Source organism: Myotis brandtii, unplaced genomic scaffold, assembly GCF_000412655.1.
Source record: "Myotis brandtii unplaced genomic scaffold, ASM41265v1 scaffold29, whole genome shotgun sequence".
Taxonomy (NCBI): domain Eukaryota; kingdom Metazoa; phylum Chordata; class Mammalia; order Chiroptera; family Vespertilionidae; genus Myotis; species Myotis brandtii.
The window spans coordinates 240,903-252,140 of record NW_005361075.1 but is presented as its reverse complement, the minus strand read 5'-3'; the positions used below and the strand labels follow the sequence as shown (position 1 = coordinate 252,140).

General features: G+C 53.3%; 1 protein-coding gene across 4 annotated transcripts in view; it reads right to left on the bottom strand.

The window, feature by feature from the left end:
* Nucleotides 1–10,892, bottom strand: part of ZNF385A (zinc finger protein 385A) — a 19,953-nt gene extending 9,061 nt beyond the window's left edge. For 2 of the 4 annotated variants that reach the window (XM_005869118.2, XM_005869116.2), the window contains exons 1-2: nucleotides 10,739–10,860; nucleotides 4,573–4,709 (exon numbers count right to left, since the gene is read on the bottom strand). In XM_005869118.2, coding sequence (XP_005869180.1) covers nucleotides 4,573–4,709; nucleotides 10,739–10,796 — 195 coding nt within the window. In that variant the 5' untranslated portion in view covers nucleotides 10,797–10,860. Of the gene's footprint in view, nucleotides 1–4,572; nucleotides 4,710–5,717; nucleotides 5,826–10,738 lie in introns of those variants that run through there. The other 2 variants (XM_005869120.2, XM_005869121.2) reach the window with 2 other exon arrangements.
* Between the last annotated feature and the right edge of the window lie 346 nt (nucleotides 10,893–11,238).

The following is an 11,238-nucleotide window of genomic DNA, read 5'->3' as shown; positions in this document are numbered from 1 at the left end:
GGGAGTGTAAGAGGCAAGAAGAGGGGCTCGGGCGAAAAGAGGAGGGCGAGTCCCTGGGCTGACACTAATTCCAGGGAAGACCTAGTCGTGGGGTGAGGGGCCACTCGGCCTGGCATGGGGCACTGACCAGATGACCTTGGCTTTCCTCCACTGGGGACCCTTGCTGGGTCTAGTGTTCCCACCAATCCTATGGAGACCCTGTTTCTCTAGCTCGGACGTTTCTCCTTTTTTTCATCCTGTCCTCCCTGACCCTCTCTCCCCTGCTGACAGGCTCTCTTCCGAGTTCCCAGACGATCCTTCCTTGCTCCCTCTGCACACGGGCCCTGTGCCCTTGTACACGCCACTTTCTCTGCTAGGGATGGGGAACGAGCCCAGGTAGCCAGGCGTCAGGCCCTGCTCTCTCAGCGACTCTGGACGGCTGGAGCTGCGGGCACCCAGGGCAGAACCGACCTCGGTCCTTACCTCTTCCTACCTCCTTCCCTCGCCCGCCACCTGCTGGAGAACCAGGTTCCCTAAGACTTTATGTTTCATGCACTTGCTGCCCTCTGGCGGTCCAGTGTTTGTGGGGGGTGGCAGGAGAAAGCAGCCCACTCCCCTAGACACCTCCTCATCCTCTCTGGACAGGTTCTAGGATTCCCTCGCTTCTGGATCTCATCACCTCCCATTCCACCTAGGGCAGAGAGATTAGTGGAGCAGAGGACTGGATGGAGAGAGAGAGAGAGAAGAGAGAGAGGGGGGCTGTCTTTGGGAGACATGAGGGATGTCCAAGGGCAAAGGGACACATAATACAGGGAGGAGTCTAAGGGATAGGAACTGTCCAATTAGGAGATGGATCTGGAGGTATTAGTCCAGGAAGGGAGAGACTCTGACATAAATAATAATAATTCCACTACCACCACCATCTAATGTTGGTTGAGCCCTTGGAATGTGCCAGCCTCTGTACTGTGAACTCTTTGCATGGATTATCTAATTTAATCTTCACAACCACTATTCTAAGTACGATTATTATCTTTATTTTATAGATGAGGGACCTGAGGTTAAATAATTTGCTCAAGGTCGTAAACTAGGAAGTGGCTGAACTGAGATTTGAATTTAAACCTGGGCAGCCTGACTGCAAAGCCATGTTCTTAACTGCTGCACAGAGCTGCCAAAGGCCTGTCTGCAGCTTTTCTGCAGTCCTCGTTCCCCTGCAGAAGCTGACACTATTGATGCAGCCCACCACACTCACTCTCTTGGCTTCTCCAACCCTACAGGAACCTGGTTCTCTCTCCACTCAACCCCCTTCAGTGGCTCCTCCATTTCTTTTGCTGTAGCCTCCTCCGGTTCCCACTACCGATTTCTGCTTGTTCCCCAAGGCTGAGGCCTTGTCCATACTACCGTTCTCTCTCTGATCCTCCCTTAAATAAAAATAATAGCAATAACATAATAATCATAGCAGCTAATACTAATTGAATATTTACTTTGTGCTGGGCATTATGATTATATAATGTGATTCTCACAACCTTGTGAGCTGATACTATTACTATCTTATTTTACAGCTGGTAAAACTGAGGTTCAGAGCGGTTAAGTAATTTGCCTAAGGCCACACAGCCAGTGCTTTTATAACATCAATTCAAATCCTGCCAGTCAGATACAAAATACCCTGCTGTACTCTCCAAGCTCTGCTCCTGGCTTTATATTGCTATTCCTCACTCCCCACTAGAAGCAATGGAACCATGCACCCTGGGAAGTCAGAAACTCTGGATTATTCATGGGAATCACTAAGTAGCTCTGTGATCTTGGACAAGTCATTTAATATCTCTTGGTCATTATTTCCTTATCTATAAAACGGGAGAGCCCAGCCGGTGTGGTTCAGTGGTTGAGTGTGTTGACCTATAAACCAGGAGGTCACGGTTCGATTCCCAGTCAGGGCAGCCACGACGGTTGCAGGCTTGATCCCCAGTGGGGGATGTGCAGGAGGCAGCTGTTCAATGATTCTCTCTCATCATTGATGTGTCTGTCTCTCTCTTCCTCTCCCTTCCTCTCTGAAATAAACAAAAATATATTAAAAAAAATAAAATGGGGGAAATGATGGGTGATCCGAGGGTAAGTGAAAATCAGGTATTTACGTGGGAGAAAGTATTCCCAGCACTTTCTGCTCTAATTACATACAACCGGTTGTGCTTTCTCAAGTGCTCTTTTCTAGACCTTGTTCATGCTATTTGCTTCTGTCTGAAATGTTCTCTAAGGCTCCTTTGAAAATCCTACTACGAATTCTTCAAAGTTCAAATAATGTCACCTGCTGCAAATTTTTCCTCTCTTCTCTCTTTTTCTCCTGCTTAGCTCACGTTGGTCCCATAGGGACCACCACAGCCAGCAAGTTTTTCTTGACACCCTCTTGGGCTCCCATGCAAGCTAAATGCCTCTGACACAGCTCTCCTCACACTATAGGGTAACTGTTAACTTGTTATCTTTCCTACTAAACTGTGAATTCCACAAGGGCGTGAACTGAGTCTTGTGTCCTTGACACCAGGCACAGTGCCTGGCACATAGTAGATGCTCAAGATAAATTTATTTTTTGTAGACTTGGATTGTTAGTGTCTGTTTCACAATATTTATTAACTCTTCCTCTGGTTTGCATTGCAGATTGCTGCATTCATGTCAATGTATCTCTCCTGAATGGCTCTTTCAAGATTGGGCCATCTCATTTCATTCTCATGTCTCCATCCTATCTAGAACAGTACCTTGCTTATAGTAATTACTCAGTTTTCTGATCTGTAAAATGAGAATAAATTAACACCTACTCCTTAGGGTTACTATCAAGATTGAGAAATGAAAAACATTTTGTAAACTTCACAGTGCAATACAAATGTTGGTTTGGATTCTTTGGGAGAAGTTCGGAGGAAGCAGCTGGTATTAAGAGAACTCTATTTGGAGTCACAGGCTATGGGTTCAAATCATACCTTAGGCACATACTGTGTCAATTTAGATAAATTACTAAACCCTCTGAGCCTTAGTTTCTGTCTTTCATATGTCTAACAGGAATAATAATGTCTACTTTGTTGGGTTGTGGTGAAGATTAAATGAGAGCATGTATAGAAACATCTACCACAGTGCCTGGTGCATAGTTGATGCTCAATAGATATTTATAGCTGAATATGGTTTGACGGTGGTTATTTGAATTGAATAAAGCTGACTTCCCCTAAAACTTTAGCTCTAGCCCAGTCTCCAGGCCCCAAATTCTAAATGTTCGAATTTTGGGCTCCATGTCCTCAAGGGGGTTCAGCAGCACCATGAGGGGTCAGCTTCCTCCTTCAACCCCCTGCCCCTGTCAAGGTGAGTTCTTCCTCCAAATCACAGCATCCCGAACCCTGGAGTCATCGTTGACTCATCCTCTCTCTTCTCCCCAATCCCCAAATACCAGTTGGTCACCATGGTCTGTCAATATTTCCTTGGAAGTACCTTGCCCATCTCCCTTCCGCTCTCCTCACACTGCCACTGTCATTAAACGCCCACTAGTCTGGTGCTCTAGGCTTCCCTGTAGGCCCACCTTGCTGGGACAGCCTCCTCATTGGCTGCCCTCCTCTAGCCTTGCTCCCTTCCATCCAGCTGTTCCACTCACCTTCCTAAACACTGTTCTTTATTGACTAATTTGAGAGAGAGAGAGAGAAGAGAAGAAGAAGAAGAAGAAGAAGAAGAAGAGAGTGATTCGTTGTTTCACTTATTTATGCATTCATTGATTGATTCTTGTATGTGCCCTGACAGGGTTTCAAACCCGCAATCTTGGTGTATCAGGATGGCTGGGGCCTTAATCATTGCTCTTGCCAAATCACTCTCCTGCTCAAGACTGGATAATGGCTATTTCATAGGGTATTAAATCTAGACAACTTTGCCAGCCCTCCAAGACCTACCCCACTGACCATACCCACCCAACTGTGGACTCCAGAGAGCTGGAACTTACAAACAGGCATGCTTATGCCCCTGCTTATTTCCTCTTTCTGGATATTTCTGTCTTTATGGATAGCCTATCACACCTCCCACCTCCTTTAATCACTACCACCAATCTAAGTATTGATACTTCTCTAGATGATAGACTAGATGAGATGAGTCATATAAAACACCCAGCACAATATCTAGCCCATAGCAAGACCTCAGCAAATATTAGCTATTGGTATAAATAATATACCATATAACCAACAATATTTGTAATAGACTAGAAGTAAGGGAGATGCGATCCTAATCCTCACCCAAGGATATTTTTTTCCATTGCTTTTTAGAGAGAGTGGAAGAGAGAGGGAAAGACGGAGAGAAACATTGATATGAGAAACACATCGATTGGTTGCCTGGCCCGGGGAGGAGCCTGCAACCAAGGTATCTGCCCTTGACCAGAATTGAAACCGGAATCAAACCCGGGACCCTTTGGTCCACAGGCCAACACTCTATCCACTGAGCTAAACCAGCTAGGACAAGGGAGATGGGATTCTAAAAAGAGACAAGGAATTAGATACAAGGGGAAGAAGAGAAAAGAGCAAGGGTGGGTCCAGGGAGAGCGGAGGTCAAAGGAGGGTTGGGAGGCAGGCTGCTGCTACTCACAGTGCTGTAGTTGCCAAAGAGGCCCAGGGTGGGGGCCGGCTCCAGTGGGAAAGGCAGGATTTGCTTGAGGTCCAGCGGGGGCTGCATGATGGGGGTCTGCCGAAGCAGAGGGAGGGGCCCTGCCCGGCTCAGGCTGCCTGAAGGGCAGAGAAAACATTGTGTGAGGCAGGAAGATTGAAGCCTGTCAGTCCCACTCCCCCACACTCAGAAGAGCGACCCCCATGCACACACACTTCCCCTGCTTGCTGGCTCCAGAGCAATGGAGCGCGGTCCCTGTGGGCCTGGGGGAGGGTGCAGGTCAGTCCTTCCCTTCTGGGTGGTTTCACTTCCCCTTTCTCTAGCCTCCCTCCTCCAAGACCATTCGGCATTAAACAGACCAGGAAGAGTACAGACCTCTGCAGACTGCCTGCGGACCGGGCAGGACTTGGGAACCCTGAGCCCCACTCCCTTCTTCTGGTTTTGCTTTTCCCCAGAGAATCCCAAAAGCCAGGTTTCACCTCAGGGAGAACAGTCCTGTGGGTGATTCATCCCACTGCCCAGAGGGGGAGACTGAGGCCTAGATTTGGAGGAGGGCTACGGAATCTTTCAGGCTACCCCAGCAGTTATGATTTTGTCCCAGTCGAAATTCTTAATGAACCGTCGACACCTCTGGGGGTGGGTAATAGGTGCACGGCATTGGCTCTGGGAGGTGGACTCCCTTCCTGTCTTCCCATGGCTCTGTTTAACCTGGAGTGTTCAGCTCCCGCTCTGCAGGAGGAACTACAACCAGGCCTCTGGGAGGGGAATGCCTTGGCCTAACCCAAATGGGAAATGAAAGTCCAGGCCAGCCACTCCACTGGCCCCCACCCCCACTCAAACCTCCTTCTCCTCCCTCCAGAGCCATGGGAGGAGCCCCGCCAGGCTCCAAAGGGGTGACCCAAAGGCCCTCAGGACCCTCTGGGCTTCCGCTGGCCGAGCTCCCTTCTTCGACCTCCCGGTCCACCAGTTGGGAAACTCTGGCTGCTCTTCAGTAGCAACAGATGTTCCCAGCAACAAAGGCACACCCAGGAGGCTGCAAGCTTGGCCCTGTCCTCCCCTGACCTACGGGGCACAGGGTCCCTCAGATCCTTTCTTGCTCCCTCCATAGAGACGGCCCCTTTTCATACCTTCAGTTTCTGGTGCCCGCTGCCCCCAGGCAGTGGCCTGCCCCTGGCCCCCCAGGGGCCTGGGCCTGACAGCGTCCCCTTCACTTGGTTCTGCCCCCTGCCCTCTCCCTTGCCAGCACCCCCCCAGTCCAGTCAGTAGAATCAGCCAATCAGAGTCCTGCAAAAGTGGGGCAGAGGGGAGGGCGGGGGAGCAGGGATTAGGGAAATCAGGAGGAAGAGAGGGAGGGGGTGGGGAGGGCTCAGGCACAGCTGGGGGCAGGGAGCTGGTCCAGAAAGGGCTGGAGGGGTCTGTCTCTTCCACCCACAGCTAGGACTGGGTAGCCATGGTGCCTGAGGCAGAGAGGGGTCAAGACTGCGGGAAGCTTGGACTCCAGTGTCTAAAGGTTGCAGGAAAGGGTAGGATGCTTGGCTTTGGCCCTCGGACATCTAGGGGTCTGTATACCCCGAGTCCATTTCCTCTTTTTCTGTACACCCTGTGTCCATTCCCTTGGAGTTGGGATGGGGTAGGAGGAGAGGAGGGAGGGAGAGAGGCAGACAGACACGAATGAGTAAGAGGGAATGGAAAAGACACAGAAGCAGGAATAAGTGACTGAGAAATGGAACATAGACACAGATAGAAAAGGACCGAGAACAACGGAGAGATGGAAGAGAGTGAAATGAGAGAGGAAAACAGGGCCACCGCTGAAAAGCTGGATACAGAGCTAGAGACTAGGAGAGAGAGACCAAAGGACAGAAAGCACAGCAAGACAGGGAGAGACAGACAGGGACAGACGGACTGATGGGGTAATTCAACCATCTCCCCTTCCCGGTCTGTCCCCTCATAGCTTCTCTTCTCTATACCCCACCCTCCTGCCTGGCACACAAGGCCAGGGCAGCCTTAACGAGCCCCGGGTGGCATCAGGAATGGTGAGAGAAACCTGAGCACTCCCAGAGTCCCAGCACCCAGCAGCCACCTTAGCAGCTGGTTTGGGGCTGGCACTTGCCCGCCCCAGAGCACCAGAGGCAGCAGCTCAACTCCTTGACCCTCTCTCCGGTGGAGTATTATCACATTGAGTCTCCGAGGCAGTGACAGTTCTATGGAGGTAGTTGATCCCACTTTCCCCATTTTTCATAGGAGGAAACGGAGGATCAGAGAAGTTGAAAACTTGACTGATGTCACACAGCTTATCAGTATCAGAGCTGGGATTTAAATCAGGATCTGTCGCACTCTGTAAAGTCTTTCTCTGCTACATAACCCCAAAGGACTTCGGTCTGACTCTGAAGCAGAGATCTGAGCGCTGCCTTCCATCTTGTTCAAAGAGAGGAAGGGGAGAGCAAGTTCCATGCACTTGCTGGGATTGGAAGAAAACAGGTTGCAGCTACTCAGTTTCCTACAGCCAGCAACTCATCTTTCCCACTGACAGGAGCCCCGGGGGTAGCGGGGAGAGAGGGAAGGGGAAGTGGGAGGAAGGGGTAAATGAGGATGGAGTGAGGAAGGGACGCAAGGCCACAGGGGCAGATGGCAGCTGATACGACGAATGGGCAGGAGCAGGGCTCTTGGTTTCAGGTGGTCCAAGACTCAGTTCCTCCCCCACCCCTTTTTGGGGAATAAGAACAGTTGCTACTTTGGGAGGGATAGAGTTGCCCCTATATGCCAGACACTTTACGTCCATAGTCTCTCTGTGATGGAGCCACTGCTCACCAGCTGGGTGACTAGCTAGTTTCTCGGACTCTCTTGGATTCATTTCTCATTTATCAAATGAGAACAACAGAACCTGCTACATGGAGTTGTTGAGAGGATTGAACAAATTCATGTAAAGTACTGGCATGCCACCAGGGAGCTCAATACATAAATGTTTGCTAAATAAACGAACCCTTATTTTGTAGATGATGACAAACAGCTCAGAGAAGGGGAGTTACTTGACTAAGTTCACTCAACTAGTGAGGGATTTGAATCTGTGTGCCTGGCTTTCAAGCACTACACGTGTCTGGGTAGACTAGGGATGGGAGGGGGAAAAGGCAGGAATGAAGTAAGGACTGGGGAAGCAGGAAATGAGGTAGGAAATTTAGGTCTTCTGCTATTTGGCTAGGTGAGAGCTTCAGGCAGGTTTGGGGAAGGGAGTGGAGAGCAAATTGGAGCGTGTGTGTGTGTGTGTGTGTGTGTCACACACCTCAGGCAGGGCAGGGAAGAACTGGGGCCTGGCTGGGGCAGGCCACTCCGGAGCCTAGCTCATTAGAGTACATAATTACCTCCTGCGGATAGAGCCTCACCCATCTCTGTGGGGAACTGCCAAATGCTTTATTAAAGACAGTTCCCAATGAACTTTAGAGGGTGAACTCTCAGACCCTTGGATGGATGTCCATCTGTCCATTTCTGTGCCCTACCTTGCCCCAGGCGCTTGGATGCTGCTCAGGTTTCCCCTCCAGCACCAAGGCACAGCTGACTCCTTCCATCCCACCGAGATCTCGTCTTTTCCTTCCTCTGCTCCCCAGAAGTTCTGGCCTGGTCCAAGTCCCAGCGCCTTGGCTATCTTAGGTTGGGTCTGGGGCTTCAAGCCCTTGTGGTAAAGAATGGGAGTGTCCGCTGTGAGCTGGCTCGGGGAGTGGCTGCGTGGGAAGAGCAGCCAGGAAGGTGCTAGGGCTTGGTTAGTGTTGGTCTGGAGAATGGGCCAGGAGCAGATGCAGGTTAGTCAGAGGTATCTGGGTTACGGTTGCAGGTTGTGTTAGGGCCCACGGTGGTGAAAAGCAGAGGAATTAGACTCTGGGGCCAAGGAGAAATTGGATTCGAGTCTGAATTAGGATTTTTTTTCTCTAATTCATCTCGTTTTCTCTTCAGGCCTTTTGGCCTCTTCTCCCTCCCCAGGAATGCCTAATATTGGGGATTGAGAGGAGAGCCTTGAAACCCTGGGTCTTGCCTTCTTGAGCAAATCCCATGGAAATGTTCCCTTCTGCCTCAATTTCCCCCATCTTGGCAAGAGGCAGGCTGAGGGCTGGAAAGGCTTTGAAGTCGAAGATGAAAGCAACAAGGGGATGGTTATGAACAATAACTCAAAACATCAGCCCTAATAATCCCAGGGTAGATGTGGGTGGGGGCAGGGCCAAAGGGAGAAGGTAGCCAGGAAGGGAAGAGAGAAAAACAACCTGGGCCATCTTCCCAATCTGACAGGAAAGGGCCTCTTTCAATGGCTCCCCCTCTACCACACGAGGGGCGCAGCTAGAGAGGGCCGTAAGAGGGACCTGGACCAGGGAACCTGAGCCCAGAACCACCGCCTTAAACCTGGGCCCAGCAGGCTGGGCCTTACCTGCTGCACACTGACTCCACAGATCTCAGCATGCAGAACCTGAAAACCTTAGTACGGGCCCTGAGCCCAAGCCCCTTCTTTCCTCGAAGCGGGCTAAGCTGCACGGGCCCAGGCCACCAGGCCACCAGACCTCCCCCCCCGCCCCCCGTGGGGTGGGCACAAGGAGGGAGTTCATTAGTGCCCTCCAGGGAGATGTGGTGGGGTCCCCTTGGTGGATCCAGGCATACTTCTTGTCCGGTTTGAGCAGGGCCCGGGAGCCCTCTGTAGGAACTCTTGATCAGGGAGAGTATGGCTCACACGGGCCTGTTCCGGACAAACACGGTGCTGCCCCCGGGCCTCATACCCAGGGTGGGGCCGTTCCCAGGGTGGGGCCAGGGCACAGGGATTGCACAGGATGGAGGAATGTGGAGCCTGTGCTCTGGGGACCTGGTCCAAGTTGTGGTGGTGAGGGTCACCCTAGGGTCGTCTTCACAGCTGGGTGGGACTCTCTCCCTGCTGGGGACACCCTTGGGAAGGAGGCAGGAAACCAGCCCGCCATGCCTTCGTTCCCTCATTCATTTAATAGCTATGATGGAGGGCCAGGTGGAGACGGTCAGACACTAAGTGGTGAGAGAGTGAGGAGATTCAGGAGGGGGAGAGAAAGAGATGGAGGAAGATGCAAAGAAGGAAACAAAGACAGGTAGTGGGAAGTCAACAGGGGTCAAATGAACGAAGAAAAGCAAAAGAGCCAAGGACACGCACAGCAGAGGCTGAGGCGGAGCCTGGGGCACCAGCTTGGAGCCAGGTGTCCCCAGCGGCGGGTGGGGAGCCCACAGGTGTCTGGGCCTGGATAGTCGGGCTCCCACCTAAGCAGGCCCAGGAACTGCCTTAGCCTGGGCGGAGGTCAGAGGGCAGAGGACAGAGCAGGCCTGCAGACTGTTGGGAGGCAGGGGCCTGGAGCCGGCACACAGCTAGCTCATCTGCCCCTCTCTCCCCCCTCCCCTCGGGGTTCCCTCCGATGTAGGTCATGAGGATGGGGTGGCTGTGGCTGAGGGCTGTCAGAGCCCCGCGGGAGCTCCCCTCCCCCACCCGTACCCTTCCGTTGCCCCTTCCTCTCGGGGCCTCCCCGGCCCCCCGAGGCAGGTGGGGGTGGGGTAGGGGACGAGGGAAGAAGGGAGCCGGGAAGGAAGGGCCCAGGCAGCCAGCGCAGGAGAGAGGGGGCAGGTCCTGGCGTGTTGGGGCAGGATGGTTGCGGAGGCAGGATCTGAACCGCAGGGGCCCTGGGATGGACAGTTTCCCACTCCGTCTTCTCCCCAGCCCCCTAACCGCCACCCCCCACCACTCACACCTCGAAGCTACACCCACCATCTTCTCCCCTCGCCCGCCCCCTACTTCCTCCTTTTCCTCTAACCCTGGGCCCAGAAGGAGGTCGGAGGGCCAGAGCTCAGGGTGGGGGAGCCGGGTCAGAGCCTTCCCCTCAACTCCCCCAGCGGACAGCCCCCCTCCCCCAGCCTCCTGTAGACGGTCATATAATATTCATGAGCCTCATGAATACGCAATGTTTCATTATGGGGAGGGGGTCTCACCTAGCTGTCTGCTCCTCTAGCATTCCCTAGATTACCGGGGGAAGCAGCAGCTTCAGGAAGAGGGGGAGAGGGGACCCCAGCTATGGAGCCCGAAGAAGGGGGAGGGGGAACCGGTCGCTGACGGGCGGCCGCAGTCACCGCGGTGCCGGGAGGTTGGGGGGGTGGGGTGACCTACTGAGAGGGACCCAGGAGCCTGGAGCCTGGAGCTGCGGAGCCCACTCACCGAGGATCATGCTGGGGACCCAGGCGCCCGGGGTTCCGCGTCGCTCTGTCCCGGGGGCCGTTCTGGCCGGGCTGGGGGTACGGGGGGAGGAGTCGGGGGAGGAGCAGAGGCCGGTCTAGGCGGAGCGGGGGCGGAGCCCGCAGCAGGTGAAGACGGGAGGAGGGGGGATCCGGGCGCCCAGGGCTCCGTGAGGGGGCGTCCTGGCGGCTCCTCTCTCCCTCCCGCTTTCTTTCCTATTGGCTGCCCCGGGGTCTCCTGGATTTGCGGTGTCACTGCAGCCAGGGCTGGGGAACAAGACATCTGGAAGACGGTGTGAGGTGATGGAGGAAGCTGGAAACTAAGACGCCCGAGTTCTTGGGAAGGGCTGAGTCTGAGGGCGGGAAGTCTGGTCGTGGGGCTGACATGGGGTGGAGGATGGCTAAGTGCTCTGGGGAGGCATGGGCCCTGAGTTG